The 16,375-nt window shown below is 44.8% G+C and overlaps 1 protein-coding gene across 1 annotated transcript in view; it reads left to right on the top strand.

The window, feature by feature from the left end:
- The first annotated feature begins 1,131 nt into the window (after nt 1-1,131).
- Nucleotides 1,132-16,375, top strand: part of LOC119171811 (ATP-binding cassette sub-family G member 1) — a 30,019-nt gene continuing 14,775 nt past the window's right edge. Inside the window, exons 1-4 of the mRNA XM_037422661.2 lie at nt 1,132-1,650; nt 5,127-5,249; nt 7,985-8,102; nt 16,115-16,301. Coding sequence (XP_037278558.2) covers nt 1,533-1,650; nt 5,127-5,249; nt 7,985-8,102; nt 16,115-16,301 — 546 coding nt within the window. The 5' untranslated portion in view covers nt 1,132-1,532. The remainder of the gene's footprint in view (nt 1,651-5,126; nt 5,250-7,984; nt 8,103-16,114; nt 16,302-16,375) is intronic.

Below are 16,375 nucleotides of genomic sequence, written 5' to 3'. Positions count from 1 at the left end.
AAAGAACCCCAGGTGGTCAACATTTCCGGAGCCCTATAATATACGGCGTCTCTCATAATGATATGGTGGTTTTTGGACGTTAAACCCCACATATATATCTAAAAATGACAGTTGGTAGCTTGCATGTGTCTGTAAATATGCGTTGAACTATATAGTAACAAATGCAAATGCATTAAGAAGATGAAACAAATGAAGATATTTATCAGTATCAACCAATAACCACGAGATTAGAACTGCTACTTATTTGAGGTTGGATGACGGGTTGAAGATACCAGTATAGGTCCGAACCCAAAACGCTACACTGCACGAGAGACGGCAATGGAAGATGTATTGAAACAAGTTGAACAGAATGTAGACAAGTCAGTGTGTACACGCCTAATTTATCACCAAGCGCCTGAATGTGTTGCCACTCTACGACGCTTACGCAACAAAAAAGGTCGCGAGATCGAATCCCAGCCCTGCGACCGCATTTTGATGGAAGCACAATGTTAGCGGCCTGAGCACTCAGGCGCACATCTCCACCACGGCGTCTTTCGTGATCATCTCTTTCATCTCCCCCATCCCTCTCCCATGCGCAGGGTAGCAAACCGGCTGCCTATAGGCTGGTTAACCTCCCTGCCTTTCTTTTCCCTCTATTTTCCTTCCTTGTTGTTTTGGGACGCGAAACGCTAACAATTAGTGACGCTTACGCAAGACAGCTGAACGGCTACAAGACCAAGTGCGCCTTAAAAAAAGCGTTGTTTTTCCATCGTCGTGGCTATGAACTCGAGGACAGACAAGGCCTCGCTGCCATTCACATAGAGCCTCGCTGCTCATGAACAACGCCCGGTGTCAATCTAACTGTATTTCTTGCGGAAGTCCGCGCTGTTTGTAGGCTACTCGATCTGCGTCGAAAAGGAAGTACGTAAACGCTACGCAGGCGGCGGCCGTCGCGCGTCCCACGTGACCCGTGGTTTTTCCGTCGCTGTTGTCGAAACAAACACTGGCACCGCCTTCCGACCGCCCCACACTTGTTTCGTTCACGACGACAGAGAGAAAGGGAACGCAATTCAAAGCGGTGCGACCACCATACGGTCAAGAGCAATGCCCCTTTGCAAAACAAAGCGGCAGTTCCAACGGCATTTGCCTGAAAGCAAAGAAACCGGTTTCGCACTGTTTCTCCTTAGCAAAGGTCCTCCGTGTTTATGGTCGGCACAGTGTATACGTGCTAGAGAGGTAATGAGATATTACAGCACGCGCGAATTTGTCCCGCGATGCGCGCAGTGAAAGTATACGTCACGCTTATTGCCGCTATTTGTCTCTTCTCCCAAAGGAAGACTTCAGACGTCGAGAGCGAGGACGTCAGCATCAACCGAACTCTCTCTCTCTCTCTGCACGTGCAAGGATAAATTCGCGCCGCGTTGTTGGCGTCAGTGCTTCGGGAGTCACCGATCACCGCCATTCGCTCGCCGACTTCATCATCGCATGTGATCTTTCCCTTGGTTTGTTCTGTCGGCTTTCACGTGTGTGGGTGCACCAAAAACGTGCCCGATATGGATTCCGGAGCAGTGCTTCTGAACGTTTCGCGGCTGGTAAACGAGTGTACATCGAAAGACTATGATAACTTGGCGTTGGACTTGGAACCGAAGCCGACAACCCTGAATGGAACGCGTGAGTTGAATGTGTCCTCAATGCTCCGTTATGTGCTCGCGACACTTGCAAACAAAATCTTAGCGAAATATTGCATCGGAACAAATATGAGTGCGTGATACGCAATCGTATTTAACATTTGTAATTGTCACATTGGCTAACCAACTCTCCAGCTCCAAGCACTCCTTGAACGACCATACAGTGAGTCGATTATGACCCGTGTTGCCGTTCGTCCACGCGACCATCTGTGCATCCATCCATGCGTCAGTCCGTCTGTCAGGGCGTCCGTCCGGGAGTCCATCCATCCGTCTGTCCGTCCGTACGTCCGTCCATCTATCCGTCCGGCTTCTAGTCTGTCTGTCCGTCCATCCGTGCGTCCATCTAGTGAACACTCCAAGTACCGCCATCTCGCTGCACCTGTGGCACCTACCCGCTCCGCGCGTCCATCTATCCGTCCGTCCTTCTGCTAGTCTGTCTGTCAGTCCGTCCATGCGTCCATTCGTTTTTCCATCTAGTGAACACTCTAAGTACCGCCATCTCCCATCTCGCATCTCCTGTGGCACATACCCACTCTAGAGCGGGTATGTGCCACTGGTGGTTACGTACAACATCGGAGGACGTACAGAACCACGCCTTAAGGAGGTTCACCCCTAAAGACTGATGGCGTTGGACTTGGCGCTTTTAAAGCACTTCTTTCTATTCTGTATCTCGACGTTTCAGTGGCTTGCTTTCAGCCTAAACGAGTGCCAACTCGTTCAACAAGTGACTCCCATTAACAGTAACGGGCTATGAGATAAAGTAATTGTCCTTCACACAAAGCATGCACTGTAGCCACCTTGTTGCTCTGCACGGGATAGGAATCGTGATCGAAATATAAAAACCATGTATTTCGCATTCACAACGTGAACAAAAGCAGGCGAAATAAAAAAGATAATTCGGAACGTTTTTTTTTCAGTTCAGTAATGCAATGGACAAATTGATTTATTTAAGAAAAATCACTAACAGGATATCAAATAAAGCTTATCGGTCAGCTTCTAGTTCATAAAAAATAAGGACAAGGAGATCGAACCTGGGTCGTTTGTGTGGCAAGTGTCTAAGTGACCCTGCCGGGCAAAAAACAAATGTTCCAAATATTTTGTCATGAGCACTACTTGCGTGGCCCAACACTTCCAAGGTCAAACTCAGGATAATAAACGAATCAAAGAAGGGAGAACAGCAACTGCCATTGCTTATTCAATAGAGCATCGAAAGGTAATGCGAAGGTTTAAGATTCAGTCTCCACAGGCGGCGAGTTGTTTTTCACCCACTGTAACTACGTGGACATTTATCTCATAATTGCTACGTTTCAAATTAAAGCTCTACAATTAAAGACCTCTATACTTCCCAAGGCATCATTATCAGTAGGCTACATATGATCGTGCCTAGCAAGGAAAGGACTCGTTCATTAATTCCGAATGGACGGCTGTTGAAACACCCACAAAGATTGGGTTATACCAGGGTTTTTACGGAAGGGGCGGATGAAACACCTCTTAGGTATAACAGAGCGCCACTTAGAAGACAGGGCATTGTCAAGAATCTTGGGTGTCATATTCGGAGTCAGCCAAGCGATAGAAACCACTTTCACGCATGGATGGAGGCACGCGTGCATATACGAAAAACAAACGAAGGGCCTGCGCTAATGATCGAGGAAGAGAACTTAGCCAGCTGGTTTCGCCATACGGCGTTGAGCATTGTGTCATAGGAACGGTTGCAGTGAATGACACACAAGTATTGAATGCAGTGCGGATGCCAGTAAAACCGCTGTGGGCATGATAACAATGAATTGAAGGGACTTGGAGCCATACGTACCGGTTTGTGTAGGAAGCACCTTAAGTTATATGGAAAATAAATGTTACTAAGGTGAATATTCCGGTCACCCTATAGATGAAGTACAGCTGGCCGCTTATCATGTCTTACCCTAGGTATTATTTAAAAAAAAAGATAGTAAAAGCATGTAATTGCAAACAAAAAGTTGAAACAGCACATGTTATTACGCCTATCATTACGAATATACCTTTGTGCTAGCTATTTTATTAACGCTGGTGTTTTGCACGCACAATCTTGATTAATTATTAATGCCTTCTCTTGTCAGTGGTGCATTGTGATGAATGACTGTAATACACAAGCCAGGAACTGTATGGGGGACTTTAATCATAATGTTTTAAGTGTTCCGTAGTAACGTTAGTTTTCTGAGAAGACGCATGTGCAAGCCGGCATTTTATATATATATATATATATATATATATATATATATATATATATATATATATATATATATATATATATATATATATATTATATATATATATATATATTATATATATGGTGGGGTGATATTCAATGAATCCGGAGGAAAATGCAGTATAAAATGAGGTCGACAAACGTGCGAAAAAACACTAGTTTTACTAACGTTTGTCGACCTCTTTTTTTATATATATATAAGGAAAATAGACCACATTTTCGACTTAGTAAGCTTAAAATTATTTAACTTCTTTTCTTTCGTAATGATAGTTTTCATTGGTCAATTGGTTTCACCAGCCAGTGACACATCCCGCACTGTGACTCGCTGATGTACAGAGGGATCAAAAGTTCCTAGGCCATGTTGTCACAGGAATACATGAAATACTTGCCTGGAAACTACTGACTCCCCCCCCCCCCCCCCGCCCTGTACATTTCAAGGATGGAATAAATTTTTCCATATTAATTAATCAAGTTTTTAACTTTATTTTCATTTTGGCACCGCTGAGCGTCTGTTATTGCTGGTTGCCTTATGTTGGCTCCTTTATCATGATTGTACATGGTAACGAAACTACACGTTATATGTACGCCATCGTTTACTTGAAGTCTTAATGTGATTTGACATTATTGTTCGTCTTTTTGAGAATTCCTTTTGCATTGTCCGAAATTTGCATTAGTTTGTATGAGGTAACGAATACGAATGCTGAATGAGTTGTATTACGACACATTTTTAACGTTATGGCGCTACTTAGATAACATTTGTTGACATTTCAATTTCGAACACGTGTGCTTATGGTACACCTGTCCGACAGCAAAGGAGAGTCTAGTGTCTCATTCGTGCGCAAATATCTTCTTACGTCATATCAACAACGTCAACAACAAATAGTTACTACAATTAGAGTCATGAAATGTGCGTAACGCTGCGCTTACTGACTACTATTTTATTAGATTTGTAAGATGTCCGACTATCACTGCGGTAACCTTCAAGAGCGACGAATCATTATCTTTTAATGTTTCTCATTAACTTCACAAAAAAAAAACGCGTGAACAATGACGACAAACTATGGAGTCCAGATTTTTTTTTCGTAGTTTTATTCCAAATTGACTACGTGATATGTTTACGCACTCTAAATACCACTGTGTCTACGTTCGCGTAGATGGCGTGATTTACGATACATGTTTCAGAAAAAAAAGGTACAACTTTGTGCCACGTATTGCAGTTGGAACAGCGCTGCCGATCTACACCGAAGTGAACGGAAACAGCCGCCAGAATGGGTACCGGAACTTCGAGAGTATTGACCTTGCCTGGAAGAACCTAACTTACAAGATCAAGAGCGGGAAAAGTGCGTACATTTTAACTTACATCATCGCCTGTTTTATTATTTTCAATGGTGGGCTTGGATGGCATTCATTGAGATAAGTACGTGTCAGGCAACTCACTAAATATTTTACATATATATATATATATATATATATATATATATATATATATATATATATATATATATATATATATATATATATATATATATATATATATATATATTTATATATTTATATATACATATATATATAGTGTAATTGTGGCCTAGAAGAGTGGATTACAAATTAACTCTTACTTTGGTGTGCTCCAAAAGTGACGCGCGGTCTCCAGCTGCCAAAATATTTTAATAGCAGAATGGTGAAATAATAACTGAATGAGTTGAAAACTAGAAAAAGCACATTTGAGCAAAATCGAGGGAGTGATTACAGGAGGCTGTCAGCTCGTCAAAACTGAAAAGAAAGTAGTTATCACACTTTTTCTACAGCAGCACTTCCAAGTTCCTAATTCGTTACTATTATGATGCATACATGGAAATGATTTGTACTCTAAATGCTGCCAGTATAGCAACGGTATGGTTGAAGTATCAACTCACGTACGTCACGCAAGTTTAAGGCCTAAAGCTATACATGCATGACTGTGATCCAGTGGTCAGTGACCAACACTCTATGACGCAAATGTGGTTTCCGATTCAAGCAAGAGCCAAGTTAGGGATGCAGTGCATGTCTCCCAATGATTTGAGTTACTGTACAATTTTGTTTGTGACCGGGAGAGCAGCAGATGTGTTTGTGTTTTATGCACAGACTGGCCATCGTACGGAACAAAGAATTACTAACGTCGTCGGTAATTATAAATTTAAACATAATGGTTTTATCTCGACTATGGCCCTAAAGTTGCGGGACGAAAGGCGGACGCATATGAACAGCATTCTTAGCATATTTCACCTAACGATGTTACGATATACCTTCTTTGCTTTAGAAACCACATTTTATTGCATTGGAAACAAAGAGCCGGCATCGCTTTCTGGAAACCGGAAATATTCAGAAAAATAGACCGACCGACCGACCGACCGACCGACCAACCGACCGACCGACCGACCGACCGACCGACCGACCGACCGACCGACTAACTTTATTTGGTCCTGAGAGGCGATGACTCCTTAAGGGGCATCTTCTGCGAGTTACGCCCATGACAGGACCGGGAGTTTAAACTTGACGGCCAGTTCATGAGCCCTCTGGGTGGCCTGAAGTTCGTCGTCCTTGTGGAGACTTGCGAGGAGAGCATCCCAGTGACCCAGTTCCTTTCTGGGATTGGAGACCCGTCATCCACGTGCAACTCGGGGCATCGCCGAAGCATATGTTGTAAGTTGCATTGCGAGATGTCGCATCGGGGGCATCCCGGCCTCAGTTCGCTTATGAATCTCGCATAAACTGCCGGTGAGGGATACGCTCCTGTCTGTAGGGGACACAGGGATAGTGTTCGTGGTTGTTTGAGTCGAGGGTGCGGTAACGAAAAATCTCACCGAGATGATAGCGCTGACAGTTTTTATTATAGGTGTACAGTAGGTTCCGAAGCCATTTCTTGTCCTTAGGCCGTGGGCCACCCTCTCCTGACGCAGTGAGTAAGGTCTCACGCCTGGGCAAGCTCGTTGGCGTTTAGGACGAGGGGGTGGGCGTCGGAGCTCATTTGCTTGTCAGTCTCCGCGGCACGCGAGAGCATTCGGGCTGCTTCTTTACAGACCTAGCCCACACGGAAGGCTTAGGTAGCGCTTCAGGAATCAGTGTAAATTGTAGTGCGGGTTGTATTCGCCATCGCTAAAGCGATTGCTACCTGTTCTGCGCGGTCAGGGTCCTAGTTTAGGAGCGTAAGTGCTGTGAGAAGCTCTCATTGTAGCGAGGCTGCTACATAGCGCTTATAGCTGGGGTATTTTGCGGCGTGTACAAAGGCGACCGAGTCGGGCATAGCAGCTGCGGGCAGCACGTACTCTTCCCTGCTTGTAGTGCGGCTGCATGTTACGCGCGGGAGTGGAGGTACTAGAATGTGGTCCCCGATCAACTGGAGCAGGGTGCGTTATCGTTGGGTAGAAAAAGGGGACGTGAGATTCAGCTGAGCTACAAGTTGTCTGCCTGCCTCTGTGGAAGATAGTCTGGCTACAGTTGAGCTACATTTTGAGTGTCAGCGATTCAGCTGAATGTTTTGTGAAGGCCCAAGGCCATAATCTTTTTAGTATTGGTGTGGACGGGTGGTTCTAGTATCTGTTTGATGCCTTTAGCAATGGTGATATTTGATCTCTTTTCATCACCTTTGTTCCAGGGGCGACCTATAGCCACATAGTTGATATGGCTCATGAGAAATGTGTGGAAGAGACGCCGTAAGTTTTATTTAGAGAGTCCGTAACACGTCTGATCAAATGTGACATATATACCGCTTTGTCCGCTGTGTGCTCTATGCTGAGATCATTTTTGCCGTCCTCCTGCAGTATTGTGCACAAAAATCTTACTGAGGTGACTTGCGGTGAGTAAGTTTATGTGTATGGTAATGAGCCATTTAGGGCCCCGTTTGGGCCTGCAAAGAAGTAATTCGGATGAAGATATGGGCTCACATAGTTCAACTTCAGGTCTCAACAGGCCTGCCGTTGCCACTGCGGCGTTCAACACTACTTACATAATTTGCATCGTGTACGCAAGAGTACTCAAAAGCCTGATAAAAAGATACCACGTGTTTAGCGTGATGTCATTATCTTCTGGTTCATTTCAGCGAGTAAGATCCTCGTAGAGAACATGAGTGGAGAGGTGCGTTCCGGAACGTTGACGGCAGTGATGGGCCCTTCCGGTGCCGGCAAGACGACACTGCTCAACTTGCTCACGGGCTTCTAGTGAGTGCTGCTGGCCTTCATTTTCACAAGACACGATTATCTCTGATAATTAGCACCAGTTACTAAGTAGCACTATTTCCGATATCCGAAAACATTACAACTGGAAGGACAGGTGATGAATGGTTCATGTAGAATATCTCGAATGGATTTCACTGGAGTCGAGATCTCAGTTTTTCTGAGTGACAGTTAATTTGTAACAGCATCTGGCCTGAAAAATACGAAGCCTAGACAATGACCCTAAGCTCCCATCTCGCTCTTCATAAAAACATTTCCCGCGCCTGCCTTGGGACTCTGACATATAGCACTGTGCTCTGTGTCTCCTTTCTAAACACTATGCAAGTAATAAATGATCGACAGGAGGCTTATAGACAAGAACAGAGCAGTATTTGAATAATATATTATTAGGGAAAGTACACTCCCAAGATAGCTATATCTTTCGTTGATAAGCTAGGGGATTCCAAACAAAGATATTTAATATAGGTGAGTACAGTGAATACGTTTCTTTCTTTTTTTTAAGGTTATAATTTAAGCTGATTACTCGAACAATAAATGGCGGGGTGGAATGTGTTGTGGCAGAAACACCACGTCATTCCCAGATATCTGTGTATTGACATGAACGCATCTTAGTGGCGAAGCTCTTTAGCTAAGGCGTGGGTCTGTCACTCCTACGTATGTATGGAGTAGCACGTAGCCACCGGTGGCACATACACGCTCTACAGCGGGATGGGTCACAGGGGATGCAAGATGGGAGATGGCGGTACTTGGAGTGTTCACTAGATGGACGCACGGACGGACGGATGGACTAGCACACGGACGGATGGGTTTATGGACGCGCGGACGTACGGATGGATGGACAAATGAACGGTCCGACAGATGAATGGTCAGACTCACGGACGAACGCATGGACAGACGGACGGACGCATTGACAGACGCGCGGACGGTCGCGCGGGCGGACGGAAACACGGACGGAAACACGAACGGGCTGACGGACGTGCTTCCCACTAATCATCATTCACTCCGTGGATATGCTGTCATTTTTTTATATGCCGGGGTCTAACAAAAGTAGGATGGTGTTATTTCATAACAGGGATAACGTTAACCCGATATAGAAATGACACTTTTCGTTCAGAAATGAAGTCATTCCGAGTCGGACCAAAATGGTGGTTCATTCGGTGAAGCCACTCACCAATAGGATTCCGCGTACATGCCAAGCAGGTCCTAAGGATGGCCATCGACTATAGCGAACACAGAGTGTGCATTTCGCGTTAACAATGCCTGAATCCGCAAAACGATTCACAGACAACCCTTCTGGCCTCGCTTGTGCAGTCTGCGAACTACCGTGGTATAGCGTCATCTATACCATGTGCAGTGCCCGGTTGTTCTGTGAACAACTATAACTACGAGAATTTGCCGACGGTCGTCAACGTTAGTCGTTCAGACAGGGAAGATGTATAACAAGGCATAAACTTGGTTGTACACCGATGTTTATGCCTTGTTAACATATGTTAACGTGTTAACAATGGTTGTGCCTTGTTAACGATGTTTATGCCTTGTTAAGTAACGTAACACCCTAAGCACGATAAAAATATAAAATAGCGCTTAGATACAGGATGAAGGAAAGAATGGACACACACGGCACTTATTTTTATTTTATTCATTTTTATTTATTTTATTCACCAACTCGCCCAATCTGCCTGTCTTCTTCACAGTGAGCAAAAAAAAAAAGCGAAAAGAAATAATAGATAAGGAAAGGTGGGGATCTTAACAAGTCCTGGATAAGCGGTGTGCTACCGTAAACGTGGGGACGGAATAGGGGATATCGAAAGAGGGAAAAGAAGGTGTGGAAAGAGAGAGAAAGATAGTACCCAACACAAAACACACCACACGGAACACACACAAACGCGCGTCACTGTAACAGCCGCTTCACCAAGATTGTAGTATAAGTAAAGCTGCTATAGAAATTTTACAGCAGAGCTGTTACGGTTGAGGTTTGCCGTAGCTAAAAAAATGATCATCACCAAGAATCGGCACGCAATCAATCACTGCCCAAGCATCCTGTACAGGCGATTTATATCTGTTGGGGTTTTACGTCCCAAAATTACTACGTTGTTATGAGGGACACCGTAGTGGAGGCCTCCAGAATTTTCCGCCATCTGCATGGTGTTCTCTAACGTGGAGCTAAAGCTTAGCACACGGACTTTTCGCCTCCATCGAAAATGCAGCCGCTGAGACCAGGATTCGATCTCGCAACTTGCAGGTCAGCAGCCGAGTCCTTCACCACTATAGACCACCGTGGCGGGTAACCGATTGGGCAGATGATTAACGAGAAAAGCTAAAACGTGACCACCAGCCCTGCTGTGTTCTTGCTGGGCACTAGTTAATGAAAACTGGCTAGCTTTTTTTAACCAGCAATTTGATTAAATAATTGCTTCACTGCGGGTATAATTCCGATGCGGTTGGCTGCATTTTCGATGAAGGGGAAAATGCTTGAGGCCAGTCTATTTAGGATCAGGTGCACGTTAAACATTCCCAGGTGGTCGAAATTTTTGGCCCCTCTACTATACGGCGGCCCTCAGTCGTATAATGGTTTTTTGTACTTTATAGAAACCAACAATTACTATTAAAGTATCACTTGACATTCACCTTAAGTTATTCCTTTCTGTGCAGAAGCTCAGTAAGGAAGGACGGAAGGAAAATAGAGGGAAAAGAAAGGCAGGGAGGTTAACCAGCCTATAGGCCGCCGGTTCGCTACTCTGTGCATGGGAGAGGGATGGGGGAGATGAAAGATAGTGAGCAGAGAGGGAAGAGAGAAACACAGCACATTTGGCAGCACACGCGCGCACACTCAGTCATAGTCCAGTCTTGTCTTTCGCGGTGTGTGACATTGCTGTTACAGTCGCTTGTTCAAGTCGGTATCGCGTAGGAATTTCAACAAGGCTCAGTAAGGAATCTATACTACTGCCATAGGGGTGGGCATTAGGGGGAAAGGTAGGAGCCCCTCCCCCCCCCCTAGGGGAGGTAGCATATCTGCGTCGTATATTTACTCAATCATGCCTGGGCCGTCATATATTAGATAGCAGAGTTATGACCACGCTGGTTGTTGATTTGATTGATATGTGGGGTTTAACATCCCAAAACCACTATAAGATTATGAGAGACGCCGTAGTGGAGGGCTCCGGAAATTTAGACCACCTGGGGTTCTTTAACGTGCACCCAAATCTGAGCACACAGGCCTACAACATTTCCGCCTCCATCGCTGTTTGTTGATAATAATGGTGACAGAAGGTTACTGATTTCACACAGCGAAAACGGTCTCCTACAGGAAAGCTTGGGAAGTTACGGCGGATCACTGCGTCATGACTTCATTTTGATTATTTTTTTTTTTCTATCCAATGCGAAGCATGTTGCCCGTTGAGCTCAAGCGAAGGCTCTAGAATTTCTCCTTCAAAAAAAAAATCACAGCATATTTACGGAGTGAATGAGGATTGGTGGGGCGAAGCGTTCATCAGTCCGTCCGTGCTTTCGTCCACCCATTCGTTCTTGCTTCCGCCCCTTTATGCGTCCATCCATGCGTCCGTTCGTGTGTCCGTCTATCCATGTGACCGTCAGTGCATCCGTCCTTCCATCCGTCACTCCATGCGTCCGTCCGTTCTTCCACCCGTCCGTCTGTACGTCCGCCCCTCTGTCTGTCTGCACGTCTGTCAGTCCGTCCATCCGTCCGCCTATCCTGTGAACACTCAAAGTACAGCCATCTCACGTCTTTTCATCATGTATTCGTCGTACACAAATGCTGCCATCGAGCGGACATTCTAATACCCCTGTCACACGGGCACCCGCGAAGACCGTTTAACTCCCTCATCCTTACGACAACGAAGATGCGGTCCGTGTCACACGGCCACCCTTACGCAAACGAAGGTAAACGGAGAGTTTCGCAAAGGACGTTCAACGATCTCCCTCCGCAGCGAAACGAGGTACTCTCGTCCCCAGCAGTCTAGAGGTTAGAGAAAAATTTCGAGCACTAAGTGGCCGCAGTGAAAGAATAATACATTTTGGCAATCTTAAACGTTCTTTTGTTGTAGTACTGATTCACAGCGCGTGTTTGTTTACATATATTTACGCCCGCCAGAGTTCACTTACTCTCAACACCGATGCTCTACACTCCGTGCCTCGCACGTGGTGCCTCGCGAGTCCGGCCGGCCGGCGCCATTGAAAAATATTTCGTCCATGCGTGTGGTTGTGGTCGTCTCTGTGTCACGCATGGCTGAAGAACACAAAATGTGCGCTCACGAGGCAAGGAAGCACAAGAACTTTCGTACACAGGCATGAACACAGGCAACGAAACAACTAAAAGCACAATGTGGCCAGCGTCACTAGCAGCATCGCTACATTTAGCGAATTCGTTTTTATTTGAAAATATTTTATGATTTGTTAGCCTCTTACATCCTTAATAGTGTTTTCTTGTAAAAACCCCATAACGAGGATTCACAAAAAATCAATAGAGATGAAATTAGAATACTTTTCTGAAAATCAAACAGCGCCAGCTGAGCCCCCTCGCGCCAACAGTTACGACCTTTTCATTGCCGTGTGACACTGCCACAACTCCTTCTCCGTCATACCACCAAGGGAATACTTACGTTGACGGTGTTCAACGGAGTTTAGTGGTGGCCGTGTGACAGGGGTATAAGGACCACTCTTTCGGGTATGTGCCACCGGTGGCTACATACGCCATCGGAGGATGGACAGACCTGCACCCTAAGGAGCTGAAAGCATGAAAGTTATTTTCCCTGCGTTTTCAAGCAGATGAAGGTATTTTCACTGTATTCATAAGCAGACACATGGCTGTGTGGTATAACAACCACTTGCCACGCAAACAACGTGCGATGGATCCCCACTCGAGCCCAGAGTTTTCATTATTTATTTTACTTACATCTTTTTCAATTTTCGGTCACGCGCAGAATGACGATTTTTTTCGCTCACAGCAAAAGATGCCAGCGCCATGATTTCTGAAAAACGAGCTCTTTAACGCTATCGCGTTAATACGTCTTGACGAGATTCACGGGTGATAACTCGCGTAATCACTTGACCGCCGTTGTTGCCATATCGGTACACATTGGTCCAGCGCATCCACTTTACTATTCAAAGGAGACACTGAATATTTAAGTGTCATAACTTGCAATAACTTCACCTGGAACCATTTCATTAGCAAAACATATTTTCCTCTGTCATCTGAAAACTGTGCTATCTTGAATATAAGCCTAAACATGCTCCGGTCTCTCTAAAACTTCTTGCGTATTATTACTGAATTCGGTCGAAGCTCTAGTGCGCCTGCATTGCGTGGGAACCTTACTACACACACTGTAACATAAAAAAAAAACCTTGAACGAATCCAGAGACAGGCTATCCGGTTTATTTTACAGTAGATTTTATACTTTTGACTCGCCAACTGAACTGATGCAGTGGAATCATTTTCGCATTCTTGAATCGCACTGAAAAGAACTGCGGCTCTATTTCTGTCCCAGCTACTTAGTAATGAACTCACATTAGATCCGGCAGCATATTTTAGTCCACTATTGACGAGGCTTACTTTGCCAATATCGCCCGAATGCTCTAATCTCTATTTTTCTCGAGCTGACTTATTCGAATTCCGCGCACCAATAAAGATTGAAACGACTAACACACTGTATTATTTATTTTGAACGCTTTTATTGTAAAGGTGGGTTACTTTAAATGTGTTTTTTTGTTATTTTTTAGATGTATGCTACAGACTGTATAGTTCAACTAACAAGATGGTGTTACTTTTTGATTGTGTTTTGCCTACCCTGGATTAACCTTGTGTCTGCAGTACTTATTAAATAAATAACAGATAAACTTCGTTAAGGCTGTGGTAAGTATAGGAGTTCCATGCTATGCAGTGGCCTAGTCAATCGCCTTTCGTTTTAATCTTGTCTCTCTTCATGCACGCCTTGGACTCCCATAGCAGCCCGTGCGCGAAAGCACCTTGTCATCTCGTTCGCTGTAAGAGCGAAACAGATGGCATTTGAAGCGCTTGGAATAAGTCTTGAACGGCATTGCAACACGGCAACCAGTACTAAAGAGCGACGTACTGCGACATACCGAATCATATACGCTCGTCCAGTTTTTTACGTTGTTTCGAGAAGAGAAGGCGTAGCCGGTTTGTTTGTCTTTCTTTTTCGAACAAGGGTTTGGAAAACGCGCCACCGACGCTTTCGCAAGCCGCTTACAACAGTTTCCTTCTGTTTGTTTCGTTCCGACTTCGACTTTCCCTCGCACCTCTCGGCCGATTACTCAGAGTTTCCCTCTCACAGCGTGACTGTTTTCATGTAGAGCTAGACTTGACCTTGCACCATTCAAGGACACCGCAATTTTCTTCCACCACACCTCGCGTGGCCAACGCGCTGTGATTACGAAAAGCTCGTCGTCTCGTCGAATGTCATACTGCGTTCTCAGACGTTGACAGTAATTCTGCTAATGCGAAGACATCTAGCTGAGTGCAAGTACATTAATCGGTCAAAACGTCGCCATGTTAGATACTATTCATCGTTAGATCTACAATGGCATACACTGGAAACATTGTGATTATCACCTCTGTACGTATCTTTAACAAACAATAGAGGTATTGATATCGCACCAGAATTTCTGTATTCAACTTTCAAGGACAACATATCTTCTTTCTGTTGTGAACCATGACGCTTTTTAATGTTTAGTTTCTGTTTTTTTTTTTCGTTCGGACGCCTTTCCTTGGCGTCAGACGGACCCCTTTTTGCGGGACCAATTCATTGTGTGAACCCCCTCTGTCTTTCTCTCTCGCTTTCACTCTCTGTTCAGGCACTCACTTCCTTTCTCGGACACATTTGAAAATGTTGCGAGCTGTGATATCCAGCTACAGAAAGATCCTCGAATTGCGCTAACAAAAGAAAGGTGGCGTTAATTGAAATGGCAGAGCCAGTTAGCTCAGTCTACGTGTGGTTAAAGATATCGGTGCCAAAAAAAGAACCATCGGGAATACTCACGAGAAAGATATAGATAGGAAGAGAGAGGGAGATGAATTATTAGAAGGCAGCGAGGTAGGCCTGAGCGAGTTTTCTCTCGAGAATGTTTCCACGGGAACAAATGCATACATAAACTAGGGTGATGCAGTATGATTCAACGCATTGTTTTGTCTACTTCGCTTGTCCCGATATAGCGCTATGTCACCACGAATGAGTGTGAATCAGCTTGTTCAGATAAGAACGGCCTGCGATATCGACAGTTCCAAATAAAGACAGATTTTAAAAACAACCAGACACTCCAATTTATGCGCTGAAAAGTGGATTGGTACCATCTGATATATTGCAAAGAGTTCATAGTCATCATGCATTATCACTCGCAAGCCGTGCTGAACCTTGACAGACATTAAGATTAAAGCCGATTTGTGACTTCACGAATGAGATCTCTTCCATAGGCATAAATAAGCCAATCACGGCGGATTAATGCAATCGGATAAAACATCGGCTTAAAATATCACGCTTGTCTAAAGACAGCGCACACTTTAGTTGTTTATCGAAGCCTCTGTGGGGTGCTTGCATGTGTTCTGCGGCAAGCGGTGCACAGCTCTGAAGATTGAATCTTCCTTCATTACTTGGGAACGTTAAGTGTTTCTCTTATCGTAAGTACCTCGCGAAACACATGTAGTGCGGTTAACAAGCCTTGATAAATGTAAAACTAAAAAAAATGTTATAAGCAATAAGAGTCAAGGTGACCTATAGCTGTGCCGGCCCTTATAGTGCAGAGATATGCTTCGTCAATGTTACAGCAAACAAGGTATTTTGCCGTATTGCACACCACTTTACTTTGCTCAGGCATATATGAGCTCACGTACCCCTCTCTCCCCACCCGTCCCCTTTTTCCCTCACACGCAGTGCGCACACATGCGACCAAATGATAACGTAATAATCACTGTCCCTACAGACGAGTATTTCCAATCTTGAGCCGGAAATTTTCCTTGATTGCAGCGACAAGGGCTACACGGGAGAGGTTCATATCAACGGTTACGTGCGCGAACGAGAGCTGTTCAACAAGCAAAGCTGCTACGTCATGCAGGAAGATCGCCTGTTGCCGGTTCTGACGGCCTTCGAGGCCATCTCCATGAGTGTCGAACTGCGAATGCCCAACATTGAACCAAGGGACAAGGCCAAAAAGGTACAGCGACATAGTAGACAGGTCATGGCAGTTTCACTTCACTCCCGCATTTTTTTAATTAAAAAAAAAGCAAA

The sequence above is a fragment of the Rhipicephalus microplus genome, chromosome 4 (assembly GCF_043290135.1).
Source record: "Rhipicephalus microplus isolate Deutch F79 chromosome 4, USDA_Rmic, whole genome shotgun sequence".
Lineage (NCBI taxonomy): Eukaryota > Metazoa > Arthropoda > Arachnida > Ixodida > Ixodidae > Rhipicephalus > Rhipicephalus microplus.
The sequence above is the reverse complement of the archived record's forward strand: the minus strand, read 5'-3'. Positions and strand labels throughout refer to the sequence as shown.